This window comes from Theobroma cacao, chromosome 2 (assembly GCF_000208745.1).
Source record: "Theobroma cacao cultivar B97-61/B2 chromosome 2, Criollo_cocoa_genome_V2, whole genome shotgun sequence".
NCBI classification, from domain to species: domain Eukaryota; kingdom Viridiplantae; phylum Streptophyta; class Magnoliopsida; order Malvales; family Malvaceae; genus Theobroma; species Theobroma cacao.
This window is the reverse complement of record NC_030851.1, coordinates 36,170,550-36,189,900: the sequence shown is the minus strand read 5'-3', so window position 1 is coordinate 36,189,900 and position 19,351 is coordinate 36,170,550. Positions and strand designations below refer to the sequence as shown.

Here is a 19,351-nt window from a genome sequence, read left to right as displayed (position 1 = left end):
CACTCCAAATGAACCCTAGAACTTCGAACAATCATTTTTAGTCATTCCTGGATTATAAAATATTAAATTTTATCCTACGATTCCTATTTGAACTAGTTCGAGGTTAAATCAACTTAAGTGTACCGTTAGGTACAATACCGAATTTCGTCTATTCTAAAGTGCTTTCCTAGCGTAATAACATGCTACTCAGTACATGTATGTCATGACATGTGTTTATAGGGTTGGGTTTTACATAATTTTAGCAAAGAAAAGAAGTCAAAGTTTCATCTTTCATGTGATGGTCTCTTTCTCTAAGATAGCTCTTTAATTTAAGTATCCACACTTGATCAAAATGGACTTCTTCAAGCACGTAATGTAGGCTATGGTTAAGGCTTCTGAAAAAATGGATACAAAGGCCCAAAACATGTATTTAAAGGTGATTAAACCAAGGATCATTCATTACTACTCTAAGGACTCTTTCAAGACATTTGTCCTTTCTCAAAGCATGCTTTTCCACCATTTTTCTTCTATGCTTTTTTTTCTTCCTTTCTTTTTTCAATTTTCATTTTCATTTCTTCTTCTTCATTCATTTTTTCAATCTTCATGTTGATGGATTGAGTTTGAAACTTTCAAGAACTCAAATTCGCATCTGCTCCCCATAATATAACAGATGTTCGTTTTTTCCTCAAAATGAATCTTCTATCATCCATGCTTTTGACAGAAATTTTCTTCATAATTGGCCCCCAATGTGGGCGGTGATCCTTGTTTGAGGTGCATTTAGAAACAATGTAACAGGCTCAAAGGGGTAGCAAGTGAATAATTTCTCATTTGTGAAGGGAAAATGAAACATGGCCATTTATCCTCTCAACTATGGTTACTTACATTGAAGAGTAATTCCCTAAAAAGGAATATTTTAAGATCAAAGGTTGATTTTTCTCTGATTTTTTTTTTACTTTTTTACTTTTGACACCATTTGAGTATTTCAAGTGCATAATGTCACTATCAACTTTCTTTTTTTTTTTCAACTAAAGATTGAATCAACCTTTCTAAAGTGAAAGGATTCATCACGAATGTTTTCTTTGTTAATCAACCACTCAAATGAAGGCTCAGGAGACAACTCTCAACAATAAAGGTTCCGTTGAAACCTTCAAAGATCTAATATCAGAACACCTTCTCATGATCAACTCTTTCAAGAAATATTTTTGCTAAATGAGTGAGGAAAAAAGCTATATTTGAAGACAAGGCATCTTGTAGGTATTGGGTAATCTTGTTCTTTTGATCATCATGCCCCAAAGTAAGATCAAGGATGGTTTTGAAAGGTTCACATTTGGCATACAGTTGAAAGAAATTTGAGAGGTTTTGGCATATTTGAGACTTTAGCATAGTCTTGACCTTTATTAACCTACCACATTCAGAGTCTTTACAAGCATGCCTGATTTGCTTGATTTTTAAAGAAAGAATTTTGCAAAACAATCAATTATAACATTGGACATCGCCTAGGCAAAGATCATTGTCTTTTGGTATCACATGATAAGGTTAATAAACCTTTAAAACTTTGCTTCCTTTTGGACTCAAGTTCTTGAATATCCTTATTGGAATGGTCTTGGGTTCCAAAGTGTTTGAAGAAATGGTTAGAGAACGTTTGCGAGGATAAGTTTGTTCCAAACAGTAACCATCAATTCTTTCGAGATCATGTGCACATTTTATTGCCAAAAACTATTTTTTTTCTTTATGACCCTTATTTCTTTCTTTCTTTCTTTTTTTTTGTGTTTTTTTTTGAATTTTTTTTTGGTTTTTATGATCTTGAAAACATGTTATAAAACCTTTATTGAATCAATTGTATCACATCATAAAATTTCAAAAATTTTCATTCAACAAAACATTAATGCTTCAATTACAACTCTTAACAAAATCCTACTCATGCCATGCATCTAACTACAAAGTAAAAACGCCGAATCATCCAAGTAATTTGCTTGAGACTTGAGGCATTTTCAACTTCCTAACAAGAGCTCACTCTATGGCAAAACCGATTTCCAGCGTTCCATAAGCTCAAGAGTCAAACTGCCATCCTTAATGAGATTTTCAATTTTCTCTTTCAATTGCCTACATTTCTCTATTGAGTGTCCAATTGCCCCCATGTGATAGTCACATTTATCATTAGGGTTATAATTCCTTGCCGATGGGTTTGGAACTATTTTCATTGGCACCAAACTGAGGTATTGATTTTCAATTAGTATAGGCAAAAGTTTCGAGATTGGCATGGGTAATTGGCGAAGGTTGGGTTTTGGCAATGATTGAGGCATAAATGGAGGTGTGGGTGCTTTAGGGTGAAAAATTGGTTATGGAATTGATTGATAGGGAGACAAGCTATGGGAAATATGATTCCGAGTGGGGTAGGAAGGTTGGTATGCAGGATGAAGATGGTATGGATTGATGCCCTATGGTTGTTCTTCACATGTAATTACTCGTGCTTCCCTTCTCCTTTTCTTTGAGGCATTACAATTTTTCATGCTACTGACACTATTCTTTCTAATTTTTCCCCTCTTAATTGCATTCTCAATCATCTCTCCTGAAATCACTATGTCAGTGAAGTTCCTGGTAACATTTTCGATTAGCCTATCATGGTATGGTGGGGGTAGAGTACCAATAAAAAACATTGTTGTTTCTTTTTCAGTGAGAGGTGATTGAACCTGTGTAGCAACATTTTTCCATCTTTGAGCGTATTCCTTAAAACTCTCAATGTCTCTCTTCTCCATGTTCTGCAAAGAAAGCCTATCTGGGGCCATGTCCAAAACATGTTTATATTGAGCTACAAACGCCCGAGTTAGGTCCTTTCATGTGTGGATTCGATTGTGATCCAGCTGGACGTACCACTTTGCTACAGCACTAGTGAGGCTATCTTGGAAGCAGTGTATCAGAAGCTTGTCATCATGTGCATGTGCAGCCATCTTCTGACAATACATAGCGATATGAGCTTTTGGGCATTTGGTTCCATCATATTTCTCAAAATCTGGTACTTTGAACGTAGGTGGGATGATCACATCAGGTACCAAACACCAATTTATTGCATCAATAGAACCATAGATGTCCATCCGTTCAATAGCTTTAAGGCGCTCATCCAAAAGGTCATGCTTTTGTTGCATTTGCAATTCTTTTTTTAGCTCAGAAGATTCTCCTTTCAATTTTTCTTGCTTTCCAAGGTTATCTAAGTCAGGAATAGGAGTTGGGTCAGAGAAATTTGCCCCCGAAAGTGACACAACTTGCCTTTTTATCGACAATTGACTCTGTCTTTGCAAACTTGATGATCCCTTAAAAGACGTATCCTCTTTACTAGTGATCATCTCCATTAACCTTTCTAATTGTTTCTTTATCTCGCCTTGGCACTTCTCAATCTTGTCCAATCTTTTTGACTGCTCATCTCCCATGATTCAAATTTGAGTCCACGTATCACACAAATAGCCAAAGGGCTTTCTCGAGCTTTTATCTTTTCACCAAAATGAAAACAAATTAGATTGAGTGATAAGTTCTTCCTTACTAGAGATCTTCCTAAATGTACTCCTGCTTTATACAAAACTTGGAAAAATATTTTTTATTCCATGAAACCAATGACATTATTGCCTCTCATTTCATTGTATGTAGTGAAGTCAAATGACAATACTTACAAAAAGTGGATGAATGATAAATGCATGGGTATCAAAATGGATGTTTAAATGCATGACAAGATGACTTATGAGTCAATGGATGATGAATAATTTAGGGCACTATTTTTTTTTTATGCATGATGAGATTATAACAAGATCTAAGTAGTGTAGAACTTTTATTTTTCTATTAATCATCATTTTTTGTATTTTATATATTTTTTGTTGTTTTTTTTTTGAGAAATCCTTGTTATTATGAAACAAAATTTGATCCAAATTGTGATAATTTTCTTGCATCATTCAAGGAACAAATTCATTTTCTAATAATTGTTCACTAACATAAATCCAAACTTCAAAATAAATTAAGCACAACTATGTCTAAACATTAAATATCCTAAAACCTTAAAAACTTTTACTCAAAAAGAAAAAGTCCTAATAAAGTCCACTTTTGCCACCTTGACGCCTATTTGGACACTTTATCACGCTGCCCGACCATCTTTGCTAGATCAAACCACTTTGCATCTATCAATGTTTGCACCTTATGCTTGAATGCAGTACAATCTTCAATGGAATGTCCCATGACTCCACCATGATAATCACATCTTGCATTTGGATTGTACCACTTTGGATATGGAGGTTTCAAGGGTTCTATAGGCATAGCAGCAACGAGGTGATCATGAACTAATTGGTGAAAAAGTTTTCCATAAGAAATGGGAATGGGATCCAATTGCTTATGCTGTTTCTTTTTGGATTGTTTTTGGATGACACCTAGGCTAGGAGCAGGGGTGATAGGTGATGGTGTGAACAGTTGGGCTCGAGGAGCTTGTTGAGAAGGTGGTCGAAAGGTGCTTGGGCAAGGGTGCAAACTTGGACGTAGACCAATGTTCATGGGTTGAAAAGTTGGTCGAAAAGTGGTAGGTTGGAAGAATGTGCTCGATGGCAAACCACTGTTTAAAGGTGGTGCAAGGCTTAGAGGTCCCATCTTGGATATTGAGCTTTTCAATTCCATCATCTGCATATTCAACTCATCCATCCCTTTCATAACTTTTTTCAAACCTTGATCTTTACTTGGGTCACTGAGTGAAATATTGGTCCTATCAAGGACAAATTGGCCTTCCTTCAATGGTTGCTTGAGGTGTGGTTCGGTTTGAAGCGATTAGAATTCTTGAGGGTGAATCCCATTGGTTCTGTTGAGACATTTAACCATTTCCATCAATTTGACAATCTGTCCTTTCATCTCTCGAAGATCATGTCCGAACTCTTCTTGATTGCGCTCTAGTGCACTTATCCTTGCTTCCAACTGATGTTCTATATCCTTTTAACCCCCCAAGATTCAAATCAAATAAATTAGAAAAGGAGTTTTGAAATTTAACTGAAACCTTTTTAGATGTTTTCCATAAATGTGGATTTGTTTTATTCTCTTCAAACCTAATAAAATTGTGTGGTTCTTTATTATGGGAATAAATATGGCTAGAAATAAAGAAAAGAAGAATATATGGACATGGATGCAAATATGTCATGTGTATGAATGCATGAAATGCAATGATGATTTGATGAATGGATGAAATGATATCCAATGGAGTACCACCAAAATGTAATAAAATTTAAACACTGTACATGCAATGTGAATACAATAAAAACCATTTTATTAAAAAATCATGTAAAAATGAAAAGTGGAAGATCTATTCAAAATTAAAATCCTTGTCTTTTTTTTTTACTCTTTATTCTTTCTTTTTCTTTTTTTTTTGTAATTTATTTTCATAATTTTTAAAGAACAAAAGAAATAAAAGAAAGGACTTTGTTTGTTTCCTTTTCCTTACTTTTTTTTTCTTTCTTTTTTTTTGTTTCCATAATGTTATGCAAGAAGTCAAAATAGAGAGACTGAGAAGTATTCCTTCATGTGTTCCTATTTAAGGGTACCTCCTTCACAATATGTTGGAATGGCTCTACCTAAAGGAAGGTTACTCGCAATTTTCTATATGCTGAGTTTGGGTTACAAACGGAGCTAAAAGTTCCCAAATCGTTCCTCACTATCGTCCATGCGGACTAGTAAAGCACCCCGATCTTCACCCATTACAGGCTTCGAATGAACTAAGTTCGATCTGAGTGGGAGTCTTCACTAGCCCGTGTGGAGGTTATCACCTCACGAGAGCGTAGCTACTAAACTCCCTCCTAAATATGGACAATGCCCGGGTAGAGGACTTATGCATGAATGCAAAAGTGTGCCGTGTGTGTGAAGGAAAACATTGAGTTCGGAGTAACAATCTCACATCCCTCTATCCTAAATCCTCACAATTATTAAAAGCAATAAAGTAACAAATGCGAAATAAACCAATGCACCAAACAAAATATGCAAAACAAATCATTAACACTAAGGAAACATCGAATTATTTAAAGCCTTGGATAACCTATTATTATTAAATGGTTCGACTCTCGACAGTCCCCAATGGAGTCGCCAGCTGTTGTAACGTGCGGGTCCAGGAACTCGACCACCAGACGTGATGAAAACTCTAAAAATTAGGAGTCACCACCAATCTTTTTTACTAGGTGCGATTGGCCACCTATTGACTCGATTCTAATCGATGAAGCCTTAAATTAATTTTAAGCCCACCGAAAAGAACCTTAATCTGGTCTACGTTTTTCTAGATCTAAGTTTCGGAGTTCGGTTACGCTCGGGGAAAGATTAGCACCCCCGGGATGCTCGTTCTATGAACGGTACCATTTTTAGATTATCCTATTAGGCTTTAATTTTTTAAGTTCACTATATTTTCTTAGTTATTATTCTCTTATTTTATCTCCTATTTAACCTAAATGGAATGCAAATATGAGGAAAGATGAGATGCATGGCATGAGATAAAAATGTCGGACGAATAACCTTTAATTGAGGACGTTCTCCCGAATTCGCCCATCATATTGGTGGAATCCGAGGTGTTCTCTCACCTAAGAAATTATCCGAGAAACTCGCATTTGCAAATTTAACAAATAATTCCCATCATCGGGGTTATAGTACATTTTTTTTAAAAAATAATATTTTTGTGAATAATGAACCTAATACGAGTAAAAACCTTTTATTAAAGATGTTTCTCGAACCCTCCCATCATACTGGTGGGACTCGGGGACACCTTTTCACCTAGGAAACTTTCCAAGGAATACTCACTTTCGCAAGATCCTCGGAAGATCCTATCATCGGTATATTATGCTTGTGGTTAATATCATGAAATTTTGTAATTTTTTGTTTATTTTTTATTACTATTATTTATTATTTTTTTTATGCTTCATTGTTTTTATATTCTTCCATTTGCATAAATCTCCTAAGATTTAAAATATCATAAAATAATAAAATAAAATTTTATACTATAATAATTTAAAATTAATTCTACCTAATATTTCTCAAAATGAAAATCATACAAAATGGGCCAACAAACAAATCCACAAAGGGGTTAAGGATTTACCTTGGTGGGTTAAAAGCGGCCCAAATGTCGGCCTGCTCCAACTAAACTACCTCCCTAAGGCCCGCGTGGCCTCTTATCAAAACGCATCGTGTTGGTCTCCTGCTCAACACCCCTTTGGTGCCTAAAACGGCGCCGTTTCACATGCCCCAACTCTTAGCTATTTAAGCTTCATTTTCTTCCTTGTTTCTCATTTTCTCTCTTCAACTTCTCTCTCTAGAAACAAATCTCTCTACCTTCTCTCTAAAATCTCACCAGCTCCTTCTAACAGCCACCCAAAATCGGACCTCCCTAACCTGTGGCGCCGTCGGCTACCTTTTCCTTTCTTGCCATCGATCAGCGACCCAAGTTACCATTTTCGTTGGTGCCGCTCCAATCTCTCTTCTAACCACCGGTCGGTACTTCTTGTTTCTCCTTCACCGTTCCTTGATGGGCGGCAAGCTCACCAACCGGATTTCCTATCGACAGCAGAATCTTTCCTCTCCTACCGGTGTCGGCTACCAAGATCGGACCTCTCTTCGCCTTATTCTACTGCCGGTCGGCTCTCCCTCTTCGCCTTCTCTTACCGTCGATCAACTTTAGCTCCAGATCTGTCCTCTCTGTAGCTGCTGGACGTTGTCGACGTCGCTCCCTTCCTTCTGCCGGTAGCTAAAACCCCTGACTATCAACCGACGGCGGTGCAAGTACCCTAAAAAAATCCAAAATAATAAAAAAAATCCCCCCCCCCCCAAAATTCGGTTACTCTTTTTCTATTGTGTATTTTTGACTGATTTTTTTTTGTATTTTTTGGATACATTTTGTTTTATTTTTGGATTATTGTGGCTTCTAGAAAACTAGGATTTCCTCTAGTTGCTATTTTGTGGTTTCTTGGTTGCCTAGGGAATTTTTTAGGATAGTCGATTGCTGGGTTTTTGGGTTCTTAGGGATTCTTAGGAATTTTTGGTTTGCAGGTTTTTTGCTCCGAAAGATTTCTTTCTGGGTTTGTTTTCGGTTCCCCTCCCCCTTTTTTCTTTTTGCAGGTTGGCAATCTTTAAAAGTCAGGTTGTCCAAAAATTTAGTCAACCTGGTAATGGGGTTCTGGCACCAAGGAGTTGGTAGTCAGAACCCCCATCATTCAGGGTGGTTGAGGGAAGGGATGGTTAGGCGTACGCCTAGCGATTCTTTTTTTTTTTCATTATTTTATTTTACATTTATTTATTTTATTTTTTTGATTTTTTTGGGTGTCTACACATAGTGATAAGAGCTTCGAAGTTGGAGGCATCATGTGAGTTGATTTTCTTAAACTGAAGTCCTTAGAAGGTTGGTCATGTCCACTAATTACTATTAAAGAGATTTTTAAAATAATCAAATGTCACATGACGCACATTAATGGGTTTAGAAACCCAGTGCCCACCTACCATAACTCCTGCAATATAGTTCTTATAGGAAAGGGCCTTAGCTTTGCACTAAAAAAAGTGAGTGTTTTTATCACCCTCCTTAAGCCACTGAATGCGTAAATTTTGGTGCCATAAAAATTACCTTTGTTTAGAAGCTGTCCATAACCGACTCATTGTGTCACTCTTTGTCATACATTCATTTTTAGAGAGATCATGTAGATTACCAATCTTGTCAAAGTAATCCACAAGATTTTAAGTTTTGTGATAGAACAACTGATATTCCCAAAAGAGTGGTTGTTCCGTTGCTTACGATGAGATTTAAGTTAGCCAAGCTTTGCTTTAAGACAAAAACCTGGAGATCCATGAAGCAACCTTATCACCAAAGCCCATTGCTGATAACTAACAATCCATAAAGCAGAAAGAGCAAGGGCCTTAATCAACTGTTTCCAATGCTAGAAGAATTGGACAATGATATAAGAGAAATCGCTTGAGACCCTATTGAGTCAAATCACTGAATTGATGCAACCACTGAGAAGATAAGAGGAAACAATCAATCCTGCTTTTTTTTTTTTTGAGTTAGGACCATACCAAGTGCATTTCTTACCTAGTAGTAGCAAGTTAGTGAGCTCACAAAAATTTATGAAATCATTAAATTCAGCTATACTTGATTCGATGGAGCAACATCCTTTATTCTCATGATAACTTTAGTATATAGAGTTATTTTAACACATTTTAAGGATTTAAGTAGGTAGGTCTTTGAGATCTTAGTTTCAGATTTTAGTATTTTAGATGTTTTTCTTAGTTAAGTTTGATTACATATTGAGTAATTTAATTTAAGTTATTTTAGTTTAATTTTATATTATTTTGTTTTAATTTACTTTAAGTATAATTATTGTTGATTTCTTTTATCACTTTTATAAGAAAATTGATGAGAAATGCTTACTTGATAAAAATTCGTATAAGTATGGTGATGGCTTCATTCATATATATTGTAATATTTCATGGATAACTTGAGTTAAAGAAATTCAATTGATGTGATTCTTGATCCATTGGAAAGATAAGAGACAGGGCTACAACTTTCACGTATACCACTTCACTCAATTCGGATTAGATTGAGGTGAAAATCATGTTCAATACGGCTGAACTGCTATAGTTCTGTATAAGGCAGCATAAAGGAATGAAGGTCGTTGTAATGACCCCTCCTTGGTCGCTACCGACGTCTGAGACTTTCGAGAAATTTTTGCTAAGTCCCAAACTAAGACTTCCGCTAGATTCATTAAATACATATAATCACGAGCGTAAGCAAATATTAATAATTAAATTACTATCTACTTCATTCAAAATAATAACAATTCACATTTATAAGTTAACAACATTTTTCAACATATACCAATTTCGTTCCGACACAATCCTAAACAGGGGAGCGACTCGAAGCGGGGTTAAGATATGCCTTTACATACTTTATGGTGGACCGAATGCACCCATGATTACACGTTAAACTGATCTCTATTTGCAAAAGGAAAAATAAAAAGGGTGTGAGTCTTATAGACTCAGTGATCATCATCGACCCCGTGAATAGGCGAAGAGGGGAAACGAACATAAAGGTGGAATGTTTATAAAATCAAGAGTAAGCATAGAAAATACATTCCATAAAATTAAGAGATTTTGTTTTTATATCTTGCAATTCTTAAAAATAATAATTCCCAAGTAAATATATATGAAAACAGTTGTATTTAGGATACTAGAAAATCTTTCAACCTCGACATCCAATCAACATTAATTTCAATAATAAGTGAAAAATGAAGATTATCAAATATAAAAGGCGAATTAATTGATCACTAATGAATAAATAAATTTCACTTACCATTAAATAAATAAAAATTTTCAAATATTAATGCTATGCATAGTGAAATAAAAATCTACAAGTGAGCATCATCCTCGAGTAGGTTTAATATAACCATTAGGCTTACTCTCTCAGACATCATCACCTATTCGTGGGAACTGCCCACGCCATCATATGAATTGAAGCTTCAGGTCCCCCTTTACCTACTCGTGGAAACTACTCAAGCCACCATATATAAATCGAGGCTTCAGGTCCCCCTTTACCTACTCGTGGGAACTACCCACGCCACCATATATATAAATCGAGACTTCTGGTCCCCCTTTACCTACTCGTAAGAACTACCCACGTCACCATATATAAATCGAGACTTCAGGTCCCCCTTTACCTTCTTGTGGGAACTACCCACGTCACCCAATATAAATCGAAACTTTAGGTCCCCTTTTTAAATTAAATATCAATAATCGACAATTACTACTTTGTGCACAAAGACCACACTTGACCTGATGTGGTAACAGGTCCTACCCAGAGTATCTCAATCAGGTTAAAATAAAATCATTACAATTTAATACATTTGCATAACATGACAGATTAAAAGCCGTATAATTATAAAATGAATGTTATGCATAATTTATTTCAAAGCATGACATATTTACCAAATCGGCATGCTAAGTGAAATAAATAATTTATCATCAAGTTTTATGAATCAATACAAAAGGCCATTGACCTAAATATCACACAAACTTGTAAGATATGATTTTGAAATGAAAAACCAATCAAAGGTTTGTTTTTCCGTATTTAAAAGCATGTAGATATATATTTATATATTATAAAAAAAATAAATTTAAAATTTTTGTCACAAATACAAATAACCTAAGGCTTTCTACCAATACATGCTATCCACAATTTCGTAAACTATCAAGTGTAACATATATAATATATTGTAAAAATATAATTTTAAAATTTAACACCCACTAACCTCATAATAGCGAGATGCTACTTCGCTATTTTTACTTACTGATCGTTTGTTATTTTCTCCGACCTACCTTCAAAGTGTACTATCTTTATTTATTTCTTTTAAATCTGACAACCCACTTGATATATATATATATATATATATATATATATATATAATATTTTTTTCCACCCATTTTCTCTCTCTACAATCGACTTCTTCTCCCTTCTCTCTAACCCCAAAATTTCTCTTTTTTTTTCCTTGCTAACCGATCAGCCAACTAGATCTTTTTTTTTTCTCCTTTCTTTCCTCTTTCTACCGCCACTTAAGCTCCCATTTATTTTCCTTCACCAAATTTCTTTCTCACCATAGTTGCAACCCCCATCCTTCCTCCTTCACTCTTAAAACCGGCAGCACAACCTTTCCTTTTTCCCTCACAAACCCGGTGGCACAACCCTTCCTTTTTCCCTCACAAACCCGACAGCAAAACCCCTCCTTTCTCTCTCTCAAACCAGCAGCAACAACCTCTCTTTTCTCCATCACAAACTTGGCAGCACCAGCCCTTGCTTTCTCTCCCTTTTTTGTGCTTTCGGCTGCAATATTTCAAAGCTTTCTTTTCTTTCTTTTTTTTTAATCTTCTTCTCGGGTTTTCTAACTCTTCAGAATCTCTCTCTTCCTTTTTCCTCCCTCACATGGCTGGCCCCTCCTTCATTTCATTTCTTTACTTTCTCTATTCTTTATTATTTTATCTTATCCTTCTCTCCATTTGGTCACATGAGCGGCTAGCCCATGAACCCATGCCTTTCTCTCTTTCATCTCTTGTATATCACTTGATCGGCCCCTACCTCCTACACTTGATTAAAAATGAATTTAGATCCCCTTTTAATTCACACATGGGCGGTTGCCCATCACCTTTTACCATTTTTTTTATTTTTTGTTATATTGATGTGCTGCCATTCTTTTGGGGAGAAACCGACTTGCCTTGTCCCCATCACTCTCTTTTTATTTTTTTTCATTTCTTTACTCCATTTCACTCCCAACTCTTTTTATATTTTTATTATTTTATTTCTTCAAAATAATAAAATTTACATATCAACTATCAACTTCATTTATTTACTACACCACCTTCCAACTTTCGTATTTTAAAATTCAATCTTTTCGACGTGTTTAAAAATTTTAATTTTCATCTATCTCTCTTCCTTTACAAGCGTACAATCAAAATATCGAAATTATACTTCAACACGGTGTCACCATAATATTTTAAATATTTACTTATCTACGCTAACTCAATTTAATAAAATCACGCGAGCATAATTATTGTCGTTTTTCTTCGAAATTCTTTCTTATTTCTTCTCCCTCACTTAGATTAGTTATATAATCTTTTTTCATGACTAATTCCGATAACAGATAAAATATTAATATTTTAATATTATTTTATTTATAAACTAATATTTTATTTTAAAATATTCTTCTCACCCGTAATCGCTTTTCGACGCTTAATTTACATCAAGTGACTCTTCGTTTTATCAATAGGATCTTATTGACGGCTAAACGAGAGTACGAGGTGTTACAGTCGCGACCTTGAGTTGCTCAAGGCTACAACGTTGTGATGCACCAAAGCCTCATACAAAACCCAAAGAGCAGAGCACCAAGGCGCCAAGGAGGGCAGACCCACAGTGCTAGAGAGATTTTCATAAATAAAATTTTGACGAGAATTTTGAAAATTAAGTCTTTTAGAGCTTATTTAAAAGGCCGTTTTAAGAGGTTTTCAATAGAGGACGGCAAGCAACTATTTGGGAGAAAAAGAGCTAAGAATGAAGTTAGAAAGTAAGAGAATTAAGTGGGAAGACAAATAGATAAGGAATAGGTTGAAATTGGAGGGTGACGTTAAAGGATCCTGCCTTGCTTGTGTCTCATATTTTTCCACCAATAAAATGTTGCCTCGTTTCATAATAAAAACCTCATTAAATTTTTTTTTGAGTCATGAGAGAGAGGTCTTTTGAAGACAGAATTGCAAATGTAGGATTGAGATGGAGATCTAACGAAACAAGTGATGAGGAAAAGCAGGAGTTCAGAGAGAAGCGTAGAAGTTGGTGCGACCCCATGAGGGGACTTAAAACAAGGAGATTTGTCTGAAAATGAAAGATCCGTTGCCAATGTAATTCACCATTCTCTTACCACAATACATATTCTTGTCCTTCCATAACGAATGAGCCAGAAGTGATCCCAACCTGTAAATTTGGGGTTAGAGTTGCATTGCTCATGTTTCACAGTTTCCATGGGGGAAAAGGTCCAACTCTGCCTTACACTGGTTTGGAATTCACGTAAAAGAACGAGTTAATAGGTCATGGTTATTTGATTAAACAAAGTTTTTGATTAATTGAAGGGGACCAGTTCATCAAAGATCACCCATATTTTTCGATTTTTTTTTTCTGAAAGTGAGATTAAGGCGGCATTTTCTAAAAGTGATAAGACCGAAATCAATACACATATTTCAGCGCAAAGGCAATAATCCAGAGAGCCTAATCTCGAGGCAATGAACAATGGATAAAGAAAATATAAAATCCCACATGGCAATATTCTATTGGTGGAAGAAAATGAGACCCCAAGTCGAGGCAGGAGGTTGGGGCATGTGATTTCCATTCTACAAAATGAGCCTGGGAATGTAGTCCTTGACTCCATCAACGCTAATGCTTGCCAAAATTGAAGATCGGCTGACTAGGAAACTAAACTACAGTAGGGTAACTAGAGTTGTTATTGAATTTCGGAACCAACCCCCCAGCCCCCACCCCTTAGCTATTAGTTGTCCTCCATGTATTAATGGAGACCTGGTCATGTGTGATGGGTTGTTTGTCCGCCGTGTATTAATGGAGACCTGGTCATGTGTGATTAGTCTTTGTTTATAAGCCTTCTTTTTCCTTTAATTTTAGAGTAATGCCCTACATATTCTATCATACTCTTATCATAATGTATTGTTTAATATGACAAATTAAACAGGAATTTATTTAATTTATGGATGAATTATTGCTTTTGATTTCATTTCATTAGTTTTTTATCCATTATTTTTCAATATATTTACTATCATTATTCACATATGTAAGGTTTATAATTAATATATCTGAATCTCACATATATGGATAGTAATGAGAAATGTACTAAAAATTAATAAAAAATTATTAGTAATAGAGGAAACGTCAGTCCGAAGTTTTAAGACTTTAAGCACCAAGGATAAGAACTATAAGACATTATCAAAGTGGTGCAACTAATTTCATTTTTGTTTCTTTCTGTTGCAACTCGAAGGCATTAATTAATTAAAGTTAACAGACCAGTCGCAATCGATCAACTCGACGCGGGGCGACGCCCTGTGTATAGTAAATCCAATACGAGTACTCAATTCTGGCGGCTATTGACTTGTATTTTCTATCTAATACGTGACCTTTCTTCAATCTAAAGGCAGTTGTTTTTTTGTTTGCTATCGACAAATTTTGCCTTGCATATCTATAAATAAGTACGTGCTCACTTGCAAATATCCACAGAATAGAAGCCTTTTCTTCCTTTGATATTGCTTTCTGATTTCGCGTTTTCAAGCCAACTTCTCCTAACATATTATTTAGTCCATATAGAGCTAAACTCCTCAATCATGCACTCATCAAACCCGAATGCTTCTGTTTACGCTGAGAAGACCACATCAGGGCAGCCTCATGATGAAGTTCCATGGTCCGTTGGATTCTGTGATTGCTTGTCCGACATGAAAACCTGTAAGCCTTTTTCTTTTAATTTCCTTAAAATTAGTTTTATTCTGAGGATTGTGTCTTGCATATGTTAAAATGGCGATAAAGTTAATCTTATTTTGAATTCAATCACACTTAATTTTAGCGAAATAAATTTCTACGAACATGTGAAAACTTAGTCAAATTTATTATTATTGTGTTCTGATCACCTAACCCATTTAAAATTTTTAACTTCAGGTTGCATTGCCTATTGGTGCCCGTGCATCACGTTTGGCCAGATAGCTGAGATTGTTGACAAAGGATCAACCTGTAAGCAACAGTGAAATTAATTTACAAGTTGATTTTTCAATGATATATCAAGTGCATATATGTATAATTAAAGACGATTTCTTAATTCGTAATGACTATCGGTGGTGTAGCTTGTGGTGCAAGTGGGGCACTATACACATTGATACTGCTAATCATCGGTTGTCCATGCTTCTATTCTTGCTTTTACCGTACCAAAATGAGAAAGCAGTATATGTTGAAGGGAGGCGGCTGTGGGGATTGCATGCTTCATTTTTTCTGCGAGACTTGTGCCTTGACTCAAGAATATCGTGAGCTCAAGAACCGGGGATTCGACATGTCTATCGGTACGTAAACCTCCTCACTATTTACTGCATCAAGTGGAAACTTTCTTCAACTTTAAATATTTTTGAGTAGGTTGTAAAATTCATTGATTTCTTTTCATGTTTAATTAATCTTGTGGGATATATATATATGCAGGTTGGCATGCAAATGTGGAGAAGAATCAAGGACTGGCGATGGCTCCAGTGGTGGAAAAAGGAATGAGCAGATAGATAATGGATTGCTCTCTTAATATATATCAATGTGTTTACTACCTTGTTCTTTACTTTTTTTTTCTCTTTCTTTCTTCTTCTTCTTCTTTTAATTTTCCTTCCATTTGGATGATTGTATTGTCTGTATATCGCAGATGTCTGATGAAGATTGTCCAAAGGGGAAAACCATAAGATTATAAGATGATGTTTTTTTTTTTATTTCAAATGTACTTTAAAATTGTTAATGTTGCAAATAAAAGTGAAATTGTAGTATCTTTATTTCATGTCGTATTTGAAATCACTTTCAAAATCATTTCGATAATCTAATCATTATGATTTTGAGATCACTCATAATGTTAAAATACTATATTTGATGTGATATATATTATAAAGTTAGCATGGTATGGAAAAAGAAAGGATCAATGAGTACAGAATATCCAAAATAATTAATTATAAAAATTAGAAAAAAAAAAGCAACAATTTTAAGATGCAACGAGCTCAACAAGAAAATGCTAACAGCAAGATAGAAGACTACGATAAATATTTCATTCGACTTAGCAAGGCAACCAAGTGTAGACACCCATTCAAAATCAAACAAAAAAATAAAATAAAATAAAATAATATAATAAAAATAAAAAAATAAAAAAATAAATAAAATAAAAGAAAAAAAAAGAGAAGGGGCTGAAGCACGCTTGGCCTCCATTTTCAACAAAATACATAGCATTAAATGCTCCTCCAACGATCGGGATTTGAAGATCATTTTCGACGAATTTGCTGTTGACTTGAAGGCCACCCATCCGGGATTCATGCTGAACATAGCACCAAATTCTAAGGTTGGGGGGAGATTTTAAAAGCCAAAAAAACGTAGGCAAAAATCAGAGAGAAAACGATTTAAAAACAAAAAAAAAATTTCCAGAGACAAGAAAATAGATCCAACCCAACAGCACCAACCAGAAATAAAAAAAACTAAGTGTTCTAGCAGCCAACATAACCACAATAGCCATAAAAAAAAAAGATTAAAAGAAATCAACAGAAAATGCACAATGAGATGAGAGAAATAGAGTGAGTTTTGTGGTTTTTTGGTTTAGGTTTTTAGAAGTAAGTTTTTTGGGTTTGTTGGTTGAAGCTTAGAGAAAGAGTTTAGGTGGCTGCTGTCGGTTTTGGATGGGGAAGTCCTTGAGTGAGCCGTAGGTTTAGAGTGGGTAAGGTGGGTCGGTGCCGGTTAGGAGGAAAATAGCTTGGGGGCTGCCGGCTATGAAAAAAGAGTCCTTGGGTGTCACCGGCTAGAAAAGGAGAGGGATTTGGGGTACCGTCAAAAAAGATTTGGGGTGCCGCCGGCTAGAAAATAAGGGAGATTTGGGGTGCCGCCGATTAGAGAGAAGGGAGAGAGTGATTGGCCAGTTTGAAGAGAAAGAGAAAAAGAAAATTTTAGAGAGAATGGAGAGGGTGATCGACTAGAGAGAGAAAGAGGAAGGTGAAAATAAGAGAAAAGGCCAAAAAAGGGGGTTTTTATACCTAGGTATAAGAGAACAAAACGACACCGTTTTAGGGGAGTGGGGAACTGAAAGGTTTAGGGTCTAAACGGCGCCGTATAGAGCAGTGTCACAAGCACCAAATGGTGCGTTTCGAAGAGCAGTATTGCGGGCCTACTGAGCGGATTTCATGGTGCAGTTTTAGGCCTTCTGTGGGTCATTGAGTTGGGCTAATCTAAGCCCGGAAAGGTATAATCCTTCTCTTTAGTTTGGGCTTGTTTCAATTGATTTTGGGTCTAGCCATTTTGTTAAATAAAATGCATTTTTTCGTTATAATTTAAACCATATTAAGAAAGGTTATATATATATAATATGAATGCCTATTTTAATGTTAGAAAATTAAAATAAATAAAAAATAATAATAATAGTAATAATAAAAATAATAGTAAAAATGCATAGTTTAGAAGGACATATATATATAAAATAAGTAAATAAATAGAAAGAAAACCAATAATAGATTTAGTTTAGTTAAAAAAAAATAATAATAATAATAAGCAAATGAGAAGAATAAGAAAAAGAAAGAAAAAATATTCATGTTATAAATAAATACTTGTAAATGTATAATAAAAAATAGTAAAAAAATCATGATATAAATATATATAAAAAAACTGATTATTTGAGTGATTTCACCTAAAAAGGGTAAAAAGTTGTCTCTTTTTGGTGGATTTCTTAGGTGCGAAGTTCGAGATGGATTTTCATCGAAGCGTCGGGATAAATTCGAATTTTATACTCCAATACCCATTAGTTCGAATAATTGTTATTTAAAATAATATACATAAAAAAAAATAATAATAATAAATATATAAATAAAGCAATAAATCACCTTAAATTATTAAACATATTGTTATATGAATTATGAACTAACTAAATTAATAAAGACGGTCATGTAGATATCATCATTTTGTACTATCATAGCATGTCACATTTATCTTGTTGAAGGGGCAGGAATTTCGATGATGAGATTTCCTCAAGGAGCTTGTAAAGACTAGTTTTTTCGGGGATATCTCTAGGTGAGAAAAATTTTGAGACTTCACCAAAGCGTTGATATGGTCTTCGAATGATTTTCTAATAAAAGATTGTCAACCCCATTATTTAAAACAAACAAATCATGACATCATTTTACGCTTGCATCATGTGCTTATGTAAAACCGAATAAAAGACTCAATCGGCCAACTTGATAAAAATTAGTTAATAAGCAAGGATTAAGAAAATAAAAGAATAAAATCAAAAGTAGGCTATAATAGGATAACTTAAGATTAAATGGTACCATTCGTGCAACGGGCGCTATGGAGGTGCTAACCCTTCTCTGTGCGTAACCGCACTCCCTAACCCATTTCTAAAAATTGTAGATCAGTTCTCGTTCTTTCGACGAATTTAAAATTAATTTAGGACTTCGTTGATTAGAACTGAGTTAATAGGTGACCAATCACATCTAAAATAAATAAAAAAGATTGGTGGTGACTCCTAGATATTTTATTTTTGCTCACGTCTAGCGGTCGAGGTTCCCGGATTCGCACGTTATGACACCAAGGTCAACTCATTGAAGCATGCCAAGCATAGCCTTTCGAGGGACTGTAAATATTGGACCTAACAATTGTTCCTAGAGAAGAAGATCCCCTAACCGCGATCCTAATCCCAACAATTCTGATGCAGATGGAAATGAATCATGCAGTGTTTCTGAAGATGATGAAGAAAATGGATCAGAGAAAGTGTTGTCACCTCAACCTGGCAGTCCTTTAGTTGAAGAGGAGTCTGAATGTGATGCTGAGGATAGAGGTTCTGTTCCCACTGTCAAGCGGGTGAAAAGGAGTAGAATTATGCACGACTCTGACGATAAAGAACAGGAGTAGATGAGAGGTAGTTGGCCTGTGGTATACTGCAATGAATGGTACTTGGGAGGAGAAACGTGGATGATAGGGGAAAAGGTCAGTCAAAACCGACATCGAGATTTAGCCTACTGAGTTTGGCTTTTCCAAAAACAAAAAAAAACAACGATTTTAATTTTTATTTAACAAACAATTTATAAAATAATA

General features: G+C 35.1%; 2 protein-coding genes across 2 annotated transcripts; one reads left to right on the top strand and one right to left on the bottom strand.

Annotated features, from left to right (window-relative positions):
* Positions 3,996–7,642, bottom strand: LOC108660805. The gene is made up of 2 exons (XM_018115186.1): positions 7,070–7,642; positions 3,996–4,932 (listed from the first exon to the last, which is right to left on the bottom strand). The coding sequence occupies exon 2, from the start codon at positions 4,657–4,659 to the stop codon at positions 4,081–4,083; it is 579 nt and encodes a 192-aa protein (XP_017970675.1). The 5' UTR covers positions 4,660–4,932; positions 7,070–7,642; the 3' UTR covers positions 3,996–4,080.
* On the top strand, positions 14,770–16,070 carry LOC18609847 (protein PLANT CADMIUM RESISTANCE 2). Its single transcript, XM_007045169.2, has 4 exons — positions 14,770–14,995; positions 15,206–15,277; positions 15,388–15,600; positions 15,734–16,070. The coding sequence occupies exons 1-4, from the start codon at positions 14,878–14,880 to the stop codon at positions 15,805–15,807; spliced, it is 477 nt and encodes a 158-aa protein (XP_007045231.1). The 5' UTR covers positions 14,770–14,877; the 3' UTR covers positions 15,808–16,070.

Bases quoted from the DNA above. Each gene is read 5' to 3' on its own strand.
- LOC108660805 (XM_018115186.1), bottom strand. From the start codon at position 4,659: ATGAAAGGGATGGATGAGTTGAATATGCAGATGATGGAATTGAAAAGC.
- LOC18609847 (XM_007045169.2), top strand. From the start codon at position 14,878: ATGCACTCATCAAACCCGAATGCTTCTGTTTACGCTGAGAAGACCACA. The intron at 14,996-15,205 runs GTAAGCCTTTTT...TTTTAACTTCAG, and splicing joins CTTGTCCGACATGAAAACCT to GTTGCATTGCCTATTGGTGC. The intron at 15,278-15,387 runs GTAAGCAACAGT...TCGGTGGTGTAG, and splicing joins TGTTGACAAAGGATCAACCT to CTTGTGGTGCAAGTGGGGCA.